Source organism: Lynx rufus, unplaced genomic scaffold (assembly GCF_022079265.1).
Source record: "Lynx rufus isolate CCGP_SWC_20201006 ecotype Redwood Valley unplaced genomic scaffold, mLynRuf1.p SCAF_11, whole genome shotgun sequence".
Taxonomy (NCBI): Eukaryota; Metazoa; Chordata; class Mammalia; order Carnivora; family Felidae; genus Lynx; species Lynx rufus.
The window spans coordinates 43,839,084-43,853,826 of record NW_025814825.1 but is presented as its reverse complement, the minus strand read 5'-3'; the positions used below and the strand labels follow the sequence as shown (position 1 = coordinate 43,853,826).

Here is a 14,743-nt window from a genome sequence, read left to right as displayed (position 1 = left end):
AAAAGGAAAATACATTAGGTTTAGTGAATGTGTATACTAAAACATATTTGGTTCATGGATTTGAAAGGGCATAAATATTTGGTCTGTATTCTTGGGGAAAGTCTTTATGTTATATTGGTAGACATATAATGTTCGAAGTTAGTAGATTTAAAAGGATATGTCTTAGTAGTATATATAAAGACAGAGGTGATGCTCTGGAGGAGTGGCTAATGCTAATGCAGGTAGAAAAGTCAGGTGCACATAAAGCAAACAACTATTAGGAGCAGAGGGACAAAGTCTTGCCAGCACCACCTTATGGAAGGTCCGGGGAAGAGTTTGGGAGGGTTGGGTATGGGTGTTGGACTGAGGTTATAAATGCAAAGGGATTGTAGCAAGCCTGCAAGCTCCAGGACTTCCTAGGCACTGCTGACCTGCTAGTTTCTCTTCCACTGATGTGATAATAGCAGTATAGGTGAAAGGGGTGCTTATGCATCTCCACTGGCTTCCTCCTCTGCTCTACCTGGGAGCACTACCCATACAGAAGCCTGACCTGAAGGTGTAAGAGTTCATCCTCCTGGTTCCTCGGTTGTTCTCCCTGCACCTTGTTGCCTTCAATGAGCATGGAGCCTGCCTCAAGTGGGCCAAAGAGGTAGTCTATTGGTCCATCACTTTTATTATAAGATCTGTACCTTCAAAGTTTCCTTCTCCTTTTCTATCCGCTGCTGTTCCAGATGTAACTTCACAAGTGCTGACTCTTTGGCTGAGATTTCTTCTTTCAGCTGATCTACCTGATGGGTCATAATCTTTAATTTTCTCTTCATTTCTGTTATTTCATCCTAACAAAATGAAAGGAGAAATGTTTGAAAGTGAATTAAATAGACATCACCCTCTGTATAGAAGTTCAATACATAGTCAAGAGCTTTTAAGGGAGGTTCTCTCAAAACAATGGTCTCCTGGACAATCACCACCAGGTTGTTGTTCCTTTGTACCTTGTGCCCATCAACCTGAAAGTACTTTGTAGCATTAACTCTCAAAATATTCTCATGAGATATATACAAAGTATGCATAATGAACAGTTCACACACACATACACACACAACACATACATACAACACACATACACCAAACATATACACAACACACACATTTTATTCTTCATTTTACAAGGGAAGAATTGGCCCAACAACAAACATTATAACTAAGAGATTACAAAGCAAAGATGTGCAATTAAATGACAACAGAATGCTGCTCCCCTCTCAGCCCTGGTAGCTATTAGCAGTTTGAAAAATTAGAAACAAGAGAATGGCAATTCTACATAATAATTAAAAGCAGGACCATGATCTTCACATTGTATCAAGTTGTGTCATTTCTATTTCAAATAATCTGATAGTTCTGCACAAACTGATCCTTCTCTCTCAGGTGAATTCCATGAGATTTCTTGCTTGCCTTGTTCTAAATCCTGCCATTAGGATAACAGAAACTGCTTTGAACCCAGGAAGGGGAGGAGTCAAAACATAAAGACAAAAACATATTCTTTACCTGAGCCTCAACTAGATTTTTGCTATACAGATTCCTGTCTGACCTCACCGCTTCATACAGGTTCTGTTGCTGTTTTAATTTAGTTTCTGATTCAGCGATTTTTTTCCTGTAGTCAAAAATCTGCATTTCACGGATTTTTATGTCTTCCATGTTCATGAGAACCTGGGGGAAAAAGAAGTATAGAAAAATGGTTACATAGCCCATCTGTAATTATCAGTTCAGGACAAACAGAGATTTTGATCTAAGAGTAGCTGGTAGAAATGTTAGCAATCAAGAAATCTGACTGCAGTTCTGATCACTGCAGTGCAACACAGAAATTCAGCCCAGCTGATTAGGGGCAAACATACATTTTATCTACACCAGAGTTCTGCTCAAGCATGAAGGCTTTAGCAGTTATTTTGTGATCACAAGAGGAAAAAAAATCTTTCAATTCTGAAAACCTCTCCTGAACACCCACCCACCAAAAAAAGAAAAAGAAAAAGAAAAGGTGCAGGTTTAAACAGATCTTCACATGGAGCACTAAGAAAGATAAGAGATAACTTAGCTGTTTGGCCACACTCACAGCTTTATAAATTTAACCACGAAAAAGAAAAGTGGCCTTTGGACATCGATAGCAATCAAAGCACTGTCTTGCCAATGTCAAACTCGCTCCATCAGGGAAACTCAAAGGATTTCATAAAAATGCATTCTATTGTGCACAAAACACTTCTAGGAAAGATGAGATACAAGATAACTGCCTCTTTTTTGCAACTATGAAAAACCGAGGCACAAAATTCCACTGTGAGCCAATGCTTCTCAACAAGCAATCCATACAATTGAAATTATATAATCATGACTCTTAGCTGCAATGTCCACAGAAATTGATTTTTTAAGGACAAACTTCTTCAAAAATTCCTTCAGAAGAAAAACTTTAGCAAGGGAGACTGAATCAATGGAATGATGGTCTAGACAAAAGCTAGAATATATAAGGGGAAAATTCTTCAGAAGATTTTTACTGCATTTCAGTGGCGTTATTTTAATTAATGGTTATAACTAAAGGAAAGAAACAGCAATGTGACAGAGAATAGAAAGAAGGGCATGTCCATGCAGTAACATGGCCAGAGAAGGTTTCTCTGAAAAGGAGGTATTTTATCTAGAACCTAAAGGTCAAAAAGTACTTACACCTTTGACATACTCATATTCATTACGACTCAGGTGTGGGTTACTTGTGAGCAACATGTTCCCAAGTCATTGCACTACAGAAGCCTTTTATTCCCCCATGTGGAGTTAGTATTCCAGAAAACACACTCCAAGAAACAGTTCTAATGTTTTCCCATCAGAGTTAATGATGCCTAGTGTTTAATATATTTATCCTTTATATCTTTAAATAAACACCTTTCTAAGTTTTCTTAGAAATATTTAAGGAAAGGGGCACCTGGTTGGCTCCATCAGTTAAGCCTCCAACTCTTGATTTCAGCTCAGGTCAGGATCTCCCAGTTTGTGAGTTCGAGTTCGGCACTGGGCTCTGCACTGACAGCACGGGGCCTGCTTGGGATTCTCTCTTTTCCTCTCTCTCTCTGCCTCTCCCCAACTCTCTGTCTCTCTGTCTCTCTGTCTCTCTCTCAAAACAAATAAATAAACATTTAAAAAATATTTAAGGAAGGATGGAGTTAAATTTTAGTAAAAGCCTTTTCAGTGTATATTATTTTATACTATTTTTTTCTTATTGGTTCTATTTATTTGATATACTTACTAATAAATGTTTCCTTTTACAAGTATTTTAATTTTATGTGTTTATAAGTAGTCCCATGTTCCATAATTTTAAATAAATGCATCAACGTGAATTTTTTTTTCTTTTACTTATTTACTTGGATCTTCCTTCTCTCTTCTACCCATATCAACCCCTCATTGACACATAAAGTAACCAGGTTAACAATTTAGTATGTGTTCTTCCACATTTTTCTTTGAATTCTACATATATTCAAGTCTTCTAGCATAATAACAGCCAATATTTCTCAGGTACATTCTATCATTTAATCTTTACAAAAAATCCTATGAGATATGCATTATTAATCACCCTCATTTTACAAGGAAACAAATTTAAGTAAAAAAAAAAAGTAATATCACCCACAGCTCTTCAACTAGTAAATATACAGACACAGGGATTTGTTTGTCTTCCTTTGTCTTGCTTTTTTGGGTTTTGTTTTTATTTTTTAGCAAAATGTGATCTCCTTATACACATTTTATGCACCTTGCTTTTTAATCTCTCAATAATATTTTGGGGAATCATGTGGAGTAGCTCTAATTCATTCTCTTTAAAGGTGGTTTAATGCCCTCCAGTGTGAGTGAGACACTATACACTCAGCTCTTCCCCTCTGAGGGGCCTTAGTTTGGTTTCCACTTTTTTGCTGCTCTGAACCCTGCTGAAATAATCATTTCTGTACATGTGTCCTTATGCTCCTGTGTTTTTACTTCTGTTGGGAAGGATTCCCAGGAGTGAAATATCTGGTTCAAAAGACATATATGTTTTTAACTTTAATAGATATTGATAGATTGCTTTCCAAAATGGCTGTAACACTTTCCATTTCCATAGTGCCAGCAACAGTTTTCTTAACAGAAAACTATCCTTGCAGTTTCAGGACAGACCCTCTTTGGTCATACTGGATGATGCTTTTAATGTACTGTTGAATTTGGTTCGCCAGAATTTCATTTAGGATTCTGCATAAGTATTCACAAGTGATCTAAGTCTCTAACTTCCTTTTTCGTTCTATTTCAGTATCAAGGTTTCTGCTAGTTTCGTAAAGTGAACAGAGTACCTTTCTGTTCACTCTTTCATCCACTCACCCATTTATTCATTCACTCAATAAACATGTATTGAGGACTTATCTATGGCAGGCACTGTAAAAGCACTAGTGATGTAAAGAACCAGAAGACACATTCCCTACCCTCAAGTTCACCTCTGCTGAGTGACTCCACCACAAAATGGATAACCAAGGTACAAATATAACCAGGACATGTATAGGGTGTTATGACAGGTTCAAACACTGGAAGGTTAATGGATAGTTTCTAAGAATGGTCCTACATATATTTTCTAAGCAGTTAATATTTGGGATTTACACAATTTGTGGGAACTACCTCTTCCTTTTTATTCCTCAACCATCCCAACCAAGGACTCACTTCAGACCCCAAGCTCTCTCCTTGGCCTGGAGTCTTTACTCATTATCACTGCAGAAGGCATGGGTTACACATCAGTAGAGCAGTGCCAATCAGTATTACCCCAAAAGATACAAAGTGCATGAGCAGCACTTTTTCGAAAGTTATGGAGCCTGAGAACTATTTGATTCTTAAAAGTTTGAAGAAACTCAATTATAAAGTTATTAGGCCCTCTGTGAGTGTTGGAGCTTATTCTCCCTCATTTTTTTTTTGGTGGCCATAGCTATTGATTTTTCTATGTTTTCTACTTCTCCTCAAGTCAAACTTTGATGTAGGTATGTATTTTTGAGAGAATTGACCATTTCGGCCATTTTTTTAAATTTATGCCACTAGATTTGTACGAAGTATTTTCATATGCTTTTATAGTTTTATTATTATTAATTGCTATCATCCACTCTGTGTGGAAAGAAAGTATCCCAAAGTAAGAATGTATACAGACAGTGGTGAATGGTTTCGATGGTTGGTTGAGGATCTAGAAGGAAATAAATTAGAAAATCTGAGATAAGGAGGTCTGGGGAAAAGGCATGTGGATACATCTGAAATGAATGGAAACCCCATTCCTTCTCCCCTCATTTATTTGATCCATATCTGTAGAATCTATAGCAGGCAGTGTTTTAAGGTACCACCACAGTAACGAAAATGTGTAAGTTAAAAATAAATGTAAAAACCTAAATAAGATATCTATTAGTAGATCAGTTATTTGTTTGATTTTAAAAAAAGAAAAAGCACTACTTTAGACTAAAATTTAGCCTTTCTATGGACATGATTACCCTCTTTGGGGTCAGTGAAACGAATGGATTGAAAATACTTTGAACAGCATCATCAGCATTCAGAATATCAAGCTGCACATCAGAGAAAAGAAAAAAATTGCTTGTTCAATCACTTTGAGATATAACAAGAATAATCCTTTGCACAGACAGAAGAACACTCCAGAAAAAGGATGCAGCCAAGGGCATTTCTTTTGGAGGCATCCGGCTGGCAGGGTCCATCTTTCTGCACAAAACAGTGCACAAAATCACAGTGCACATGCTTCTGGATTGTTAAAGCTGGGAGTAATAAGAACCCATCGTGATACCAAGATCAAAGATATTTTAGTTAAGTGACAATGGAAAAAAAAGGAAAAAGGAAAAGACAATTTACAAAGCAATTTAGTTCTGAGGGTTGGAACTCGATTTTTTTCTATGGAAATCATTCAAACTGATGTCAAATCCTGAAAATTCATAAAATGTGTGGGGTGTTAAGTAGGAGCAAAACCTTTAGTCAGCAGATTGTCCCCTGTTGAAAATGGCATATCAGAGAATATGGGATGCCAGCTGTGGGACTGGAGTTTAATTAATTGATTACACTTTTAGATACCTCAAACCAACTCATGAGATAAATCCCACACAAATATAGAAAGCTTTGTTACAGCCAGAGACTTGGAGATCCTGGCCCTCATAAGCCTACTTCAGACTAGCCCAGAAAATGCTTACAATGCACTATGAGGGTACAATTCCAGTTTATAACCTACTACCTTTTCTTTTTCTGTTAAAACAACCTGCCAATAGAAATAAGAGTGAGATAAAAATCAATAATGCATGCTGGAAATCTGCAGCATAGTCAAAACATCATATAGACTAAGGCAGGATAAGAAAGTAGGTCATTGAATTTGGAACCCTTTAACTTACATTTGATGAAATATCGGTATAATAAACTCCTCCAATAAGTTTTTCTGACTCAATGTCAATGGTTTGAATGCTGACAATGCCTTTACCTTCATAATGAAACTAAAAAACTCACTCTCTAAAAAAAAGCAAACAAACCAAAAAAACCAAACAAACAAAAACCCTATGTGGCCAGGCACGTGAGATTTTAAGTCTCCTCTATTTTTCTTGCTTTCTTATTTTATCTTCTACCTTAAATTTAGAGAGGCATATCTATGTGTCTGTTTTTAATAACATATTACATTGTGTCATAAAATGAGGGATATAATAGTATCTACCTCAGATGGCTATTATGAGGATTTAAGTGAGAAGATACATATATTTGCACCATCATCTAAGTACCTAGCATATCATAATTTCATCATTTAATAAATAATAGATTTTTGTGACAGGTTAACATTATGTCCTATTCTATAATATTAGTACTTAACAAATTTGATGTTTCTATGGATCAAATTCTGTTCTGCAGGAAAGCAGTAAACCCTTGTACACTAATTTTATTACAACAGAAAAAGCTTGTAATTTGTGTATGTCCGGGGTTCTATCCTATGGAAGATGCTCTGTATAAAACTTCAAATTAATATCAAAGAAACAGGAGCTTCATTTCATCATGAAGTACCTATTCAGTCAACAATATTTCTTTGATCAACCTTTGCTTTCCTCACTTACTGCTAAGCCCTTGAAAGCACATTATTATTCATGCCTTGGAACTTTGTGCAGGAGGGTTTTGCGTGAGTGACACTGTTACAGGCAAATAAGCAGAGCATTAAGGGACATGTAGGTAAGCATCCATTGTGAAAGAATGCTTTCTGGCATATAAAATGTCTGGGAGAGGAATGGCCAGAAGTTTAATATTTAAAATGAAAAGGGAGGAGTTCTAAAATGAGTTAAGTGCATAATGTGCAAGACGGGTCACAGATTTAACTATTAACCAGGAAAGGTTTTACCCAGAATTTACAAAAGTTCAGTAAATATGGTGGACCACAACTCACAATGCCATTCCTAGTGCCTCTCGACTTACCTGAATAGTAAAATTTGGGAGTGCAGCAGAGGAGAAACCATGAGGATAAAAAGTGCTGAAACGTTGGACTAGGTTATCTTATGGTTCTGCAAATATTCACTCCCTCTCCCTGTCCCCACCACCTCAGTGGGAAGAGTCTATCTCCCCTTGCTGTTGAGATCAGACATGTGACTTGCCACAGCCAATGGGATGTCAAAGGACATTAGGCAAGTAGAGAGCTGTGAATTGTGCTTGTGTGGGTGGGTTTGTCCTTTGCTTTCCTTTCTTTCTCCATGAGAACACCATGCATCCTGAGAATCAGAAACATGTAGAGCAAAACCAGACCCAATTCACAGCCTCAAGCCAAGTACAGGCAAGCCTAGCCTCGATCACCTGACTCCCACTCAAATGCAGATGTGTGCGAAATAAGTGCTTGTTTTTGCACTCCAGGGAGATTTGGTGGTTCTGTATTATGCAGCATTATTATGGCAAGCGTTGACTGAGACAGGCACATAAGAAAAGGTTTGGGATTCTGAGCCATCCAATTCTGGCACAGAAAAGGATCTTCTGCCTTGTTTGCAAATGCCAAGTAAAATTAATAAAATGTAATGTAGGCCTTTTAGTATCTAAGATTTCACCTTTTTTTCTCTAAATGGAAAGAAGCAGAAGGCAAATATCGACACTGTTTTTGCAGCCCAGAAGGCAGAAGAGACCGTGCCATAAGTCACTCACAGCTAAAACTGCCAAGGATAGTTCAGGTAAGATTGTCCATTATGGCAACATGTTTCAAATGAATTTGAAGTGAGGGAAGGCCCATAATGATAAATATGTTATTGAAGAAGAATTTAATGTAGGTACCTATAAGTAAGTCTTTGAGTAGTTAATTCAGATATCTAATTATACTTTCCATCCATCTTTCAAAAAATATTTGGTACCTATTTAGAAAATAAGTAATACGAAGAGTTCAAAATCAAATATCAACCCTTCTCCTATGCACACGGATAAAACTAGGTCAAACCATATAAGTAATTTTGCATTCTGTTTTTGTCAGATTCATATTGTGAACATGTTCCCTATTTTTAAAACTACTTTTCAAACACGTGGTTTTCATGGTACATAATATTGTCTCATATAAATGTAGCAGAATTTATTTCAAAGAATGTTCTTTTGTAAAACTCTTTGCATTTTTATTTTTCCATAGATTGAGTTCTTACAAAAGAAATTGCTCGGTCAAAACTTGGAACAACATACACTCACTCCAGAAATAGATAAAAACATCAGTTTTGTGACATTATCCCCAGCCCCTGATATCAGTCCTCAACTCCCTATCAATAGAATGCATGAAAGGGAGTTTTCTGCTTGTCTGAATGAGTGAGGTATGTGTGTGCGAGTGTGTGTGTGTGTGTGTGTGTGTGTGTGTGTGTGTGTGTAACAGTAAACAAAGAAAGAAATATGGGGAGGAGCATATTTCTTACATGTATTAAGGACACACAGGACCTTAAGAAGAAGTCTAGAGATGACTGGAGTTGCCATAGCAACATATATAAGGCTATCAGGGGTTAAGTAAGAGACAGAAAAATTGCAGTTAATAAATAATATTTTAAGAACTGTGCTCAGATGATTTAGTGATACATTATATAAGCTTATGCGATTAAACATCAGAAATTGTGAAAAACAGTTACCAGCAAAACTTGGCACTTTTAGAGGCAAACCATAAGAGATTTCTAAATACAGAGAACAAGCTGAGGGTTGCTGGAGGGGAGTTGGGTGGGGGGATGGGCTAAATGGGTGATGGGCATTAAGGAGGACACTTGGGATGAGCACTGGGTGTTGTATGTAAGTGATGAATCACTAAATTCTGCTCCTGAAACCAATACTATACTATACATTAACTAACTTGGATTTAAGTTAAAGAAAAGAAAGAGAAGAAAAGAGAAAAAATAAACAACAACAAAAAACTTGGTACCCTTACCTTTTACAAGGAAACAGAAAAATATATAATCCTGTATTAAAATCAGTGGCAGCATTCTTTTTATCACTTGTCATCTACCCATCTGTTAAACACACACTTTATTGGTGCCTAGTATTTACCAGCACACTGCAGGTGAAGAAATGAATGAGATAAAGACCCTATTCTCAAGAGCTCTCTGTAAAGTAAGAAAAACAAATGTGAAAAGAAAATACTCGAGAAGATGATAAGTGCCATTCCAGAGATATCAACAAATCCGTAAAGTAGAGGTCAGGGCAGGCATGACCCCAGAGATGAGCACTTGAGCTGGGTATTGAAGGATGAAGAGGAGTTTTCCATACAGAGAAGGGAAGGAAGGATTTTCCAGGAAGAACAAAGAGCTTGGACTCTGTCTCATAAATCACAGCACACCAATTACTTTGTCTTGCATGCGTTATAGATATGTGTCCAAATACTGACTCACTCTACCAGGGGGGACCAAGGCATCCCTGGGTTAGTCCACTGCAGCCCTGAGCAGTTTCCCCCTAATTCCCACTAGCTATAGACATATTATTTTCTACATGTGCTAAAGACGCACTGCCCCAGTTGCTGAGAAGTGACAGAGGTTTGTAAGGCTGGGGGTGATACTAAGATCACATCGGAATTTTTAACAGCTAGTTTTGATAGTGTGATGGCAGCCAGGAGTGGAAAGAGATTGATCATCAAGAAGGTGAAGTAGGAAGCTGCGACAGATTATATGTTCAGATATATTTACTGTCTCACCAGACAGTGCCTCTCTCTTAGAAGGATTTATACTCCTATCCAGGGATGTTGGGCTTGGCCACGTGACTAGCTTTGGCCAAGGGAATATGAATGGACAAGCCCTGCGCCCTTCCCTTACCAGCAGAAGCTCTGAGAGCATCACAAGGTTCACTATTACTCTGTTTTCCCTCTGTACGAGGCCAGCCTGAAGTGAAGATGGCATGAAACAGGGCTGCAGCTGACCCTCAAAGGCCATTGATTTGAGCAAAAGATAAATCTTTGTTGCTATAAACCACTGAAATTTGAGGGTTATTTGTTACAGCTTAAGCTGACGGATGCAGAGCCTAACGGGCCAGCCCAGGCTGGAGAATACGAGTTCCTGAACTGACAGCTGGTCGTCTCTGAGTCAGGAAATCAATCAATGGCGCTTGTAAGATGATGAAGTCAGAAGAGAAATGCTGTATACCAACGGCTCCCAGTCAGGGGTATGAGAATCACCGGGGAGATCTTTTACAAGGAAGACACGTCCAGCCAGGGCTTGACAGAGCATATGCATTTGTGTTCCTCCAAACTTACATTCTACAAACATCTGCTCGGCATTTATTTAGTCTAAGCGGGAAGAAGCTGATTTCCTAACAGTAATGCTTGTTTCCCACTTTCTTAATGTTTATAATTCAAATGTTGGCTGTCCTCCTTGTCATCTTCTCTGAGATCCCACTCCAAAAAAACACAAAACAAATGTAAACATTCAAGCGCACTGGTAAACACTGTAGAATGCACTGAAGATTTCATTGAGGAGATGATAAAGAGGGCTTATGCTGCAGAGTAGAGAACACTTTTCGAGGCAGCCGGGGGTGGTTGGGAACCTCATTAAATGAGTCTTTTCTCCCAAACTCTCTTCTCTCAGCCTCATACTTAAAACTTTCCCCCATTCCCCAACCCCAGCTCCTGACACCATGAAACCCCCTCATGAAGCCCCCTGCTCTAAGCAGCTGTGAATGCACTGAAGGTGGATAGTCTGACCAGTCATGCTTAATGCTGGCAATGTGCTAAGACAACTGGTTAAAGTAGAATCCAAATCCCCGAAGTCATTCTTCAAGACACTGCCTTGAGCATTCTCTCTCCTCAGCAGCTTACAAGAGGTAGAGATGTGGGACTTAGCTACACAACATGTGAATTTCTGCCACAGGTGAGGTTTCAGGTTCCCCATAGTTGTGTGAACGTTCGCCTGATGCCAGTAGTTACTCACGTCTTAATCTGAGGTTATTTAATTCGATGCCTTGCTCCTAACTACTAGCTGCAATCCTCGGTCTGAAGGGACAAGGGTTTCAGGGCCAGACGTGGGGGGGGGTGAACAAAGGGTGCAGAGATAACGATGCCAAGAGCTCCCCCCCCATCCCATCCCACCCCCACGCATCCAGCTCTGGGAAGCTGCACGGCACGACAACAGGTGAAGGGGACCCCTAAGCATTGGCCTTGTCCATTTTGCAGTTTGGCCCAAATCAGCCCTGGGACAGCTTTTACTCTGCTGACGTCATTTCTCTTAAATTCTCATGCAAACCACAAGCGCACATCTGAATAAATCCTCTTTGCTACAGTGTGTGACAATCAGAAAGAATGTGCTTGTGCTCCATCCACATCGTCAAGGAGTGACTTACCTTTTGGGTAAGGTCACTGGCTTCATTGATGTACCGATCTCGCTCCTTTTCCAGCTGAAAGATGATCTTTCTCTGCTTCTGAGCCTCATCCTTGTAGTTCTGGATTTCTTCTTCCAGGTTCCTCTTGGATTGTTCATGGAGCTTTACCAGGTCTATCTGTTTCTGGGTCGCATGGACTGCCTTAAGCATGTTCTAAAAATAAAGACAAGAGAGCAGTCACGTTACTCAAAATGTGTGTGTGGCGGGGGTGGGGGGGTAAATTTACCCTGTTTCACCCCTAAAATAATTAGATACATTGTTTTTTGGGTGAATAAAAATAATTATATTCTCTACATCTTATTTAGAGATTATGTTAATTTTGCACAAGACACACACATATGTAGGTACACTCAGTGACCACAACATCCAAGGGAAATGAGTACTTCCTTTTTTTAAAAAAAAAAAATAGTCTGTATTTTAAAATACAACAAATATAATGTGGTATCATCATAAAATGTATATGTATATGACAGCGTATGCAAAAATAATTTTTTAAGGGAGATTTTCTTTTTCTTTTTTTTTTCCAATATATGAAATTTATTGTCAAATTGGTTTCCATACAACACCCAGTGCTCATCCCAAAAGGTGCCCTCCTCAATACCCATCACCCACCCTCCCCTCCCTCCCACCCCCCATCAACCCTCAGTTTGTTCTCAGTTTTTAAGAGTCTCTTATGCTTTGGCTCTCTCCCACTCTAACCTCTTTTTTTTTTCCCCTCCCCCATGGGTTTCTGTTAAGTTTCTCAGGATCCACATAAGAGTGAAAACATATGGTATCTGTCTTTCTCTGTATGGCTTACTTCACTTAGCATAACACTCTCCAGTTCCATCCACGTTGCTGCAAAGGGCCATATTTCATTCTTTCTCATTGCCACGTAGTACTCCATTGTGTATATAAACCACAATTTCTTTATCCATTCATCCGTTGATGGACATTTAGGCTCTTTCCATAATTTGGCTATTGTTGAGAGTGCTGCTATAAACATTGGGGTACAAGTGCCCCTATGCATCAGTACTCCTGTATCCCTTGGGTAAATTCCTAGCAGTGCTATTGCTGGGTCATAGGGTAGGTCTACTTTTAGTTTTCTGAGGAACCTCCACACTGCTTTCGAGAGCGGCTGCACCAATTTGCATTCACACCAACAGTGCAAGAGGGTTCCCGTTTCTCCACATCCTCTCCAGCATCTATAGTCTCCTGATTTGTTCATTTTGGCCACTCTGACTGGCGTGAGGTGATATCTGAGTGTGGTTTTGATTTGTATTTCCCTGATGAGGAGCGACGTTGAGCATCTTTTCATGTGCCTGTTGGCCATCCAGATGTCTTCTTTAGAGAAGTGTCTATTCATGTTTTCTGCCCATTTCTTCACTGGGTTATTTGTTTTTCGGGTGTGGAGTTTGGTGAGCTCTTTATAGATTTTGGATACTAGCCCTTTGTCCGATATGTCATTTGCAAATATCTTTTCCCATTCTGTTGGTTGCCTTTTAGTTTTGTTGGTTGTTTCCTTTGCTGTGCAGAAGCTTTTTATCTTCATAAGGTCTCAGTAGTTCATTTTTGCTTTTAATTCCCTTGCCTTTGGGGATGTGTCAAGTAAGAAATTGCTACGGCTGAGGTCAGAAAGGTCTTTTCCTGCTTTCTCCTCTAGGGTTGGAAATGAGTACTTTCTTGCTCCCATTTTAAGGGTAGGAAACTAAGACTCAGAAGTTAAGCTGCTTGCCTATAGGTTCATACAACAGGATTGGGGCAGAGCCAGGATTTGAGTCCAGGGCTGGCTGACCCCAAAGATAACCTCAATCCCAGCTCTACTCTTGTTCTTGTGAGCTTAGAACATTTAAACCTAATCACGTAACAGGGCTTTGACTACACAGTAAAATAAAACCAGCTCATTCAAAATGCAAATATCTAGAATTAACATATGAGCCAACAATTTCACTCCTGGGTATGCACCCAAAAGAACTGAAAACAGGTGTCCAACCAAGAATTTGTACATGAATGTTCACAGCAGCACTAGTCACAAAAACCAAAAGGTGGAAACAACCCAAATGTCCATCATCTAATAAACAGGTCATCAAAATATGGTATATCCACACAGTGGAATATTATTCATCCATAAAAAGGAATGAAGTCCTGCAGTGCCTGGGTGGCTCAGTCAGTTAAGCGTCCGACTTCGGCTCAGGTCATGATCTCACGGTTTGTGATTTCCAGTCCCGCTTCGGGCTCTGTGCTGACAGCTCAGAGCCTGGAGCCTGCTTTGGACTCTGTGACTCCTCCTCTTTCTGCCCCTCCCATGCTCATGGTCTGTCTCTCTCTGTCTCTTAATAATAAATAAACGTTTAAAAAAATTTTTTTAAATGCTACAGCACAGTTTCAGCCTGAAAACATCATTCTGAGTGAAAGACGCCAGACATAAATAGTCATGTATAATATGAGTCCAGCTAGATAAATATCCAGAATAGTCAAATCCATAGAAGAAAAAAGTAGACTAGTAGTTGCCAGGGGTGGTGGAAACAACTGTTTTACAGGTGTGGGGGTTCCTTTGGGAGTGATGAGAATGTTCTGGAACTAGATAGTGGTGATGGTTGCACAAACTGTGAATGTACTAAATGTCACTAATGGTAAATATTGTCTTATGTGTATTTTACTACAATAAAATAACTAACCCAGTTTCTTAAGGAAATGCAGATGCCTGTGTCTCAGATCCAGAGATTCTGATTCTGGGATGAGACGCAGCTGCCGGTATTTTTTTTTTTTAAGCTGCACTAGTGATTTCTGATGCTAAAGCAGAAAGTCCTTGGATTGGCTGCCTGAGAAGCCAGATTGTTCCCTGAAAACATGGAGGCAACAACAGTGTCACCCTGACAGCCACACTCATGCAAGAGGGTTCACTTCTCTGGCCATAGCTGAAGGGACCAGGGATTTTTGAAAT

At 39.1% G+C, this 14,743-nt stretch overlaps 1 protein-coding gene across 1 annotated transcript in view; it reads right to left on the bottom strand.

The window, feature by feature from the left end:
* CFAP58 (cilia and flagella associated protein 58) overlaps positions 1-14,743 on the bottom strand; it is a 105,114-nt gene that overhangs the window by 66,912 nt on the left and 23,459 nt on the right. Inside the window, exons 9-11 of the mRNA XM_047072378.1 lie at positions 11,782-11,973; positions 1,519-1,680; positions 669-815 (exon numbers count right to left, since the gene is read on the bottom strand). Coding sequence (XP_046928334.1) covers positions 669-815; positions 1,519-1,680; positions 11,782-11,973 — 501 coding nt within the window. The remainder of the gene's footprint in view (positions 1-668; positions 816-1,518; positions 1,681-11,781; positions 11,974-14,743) is intronic.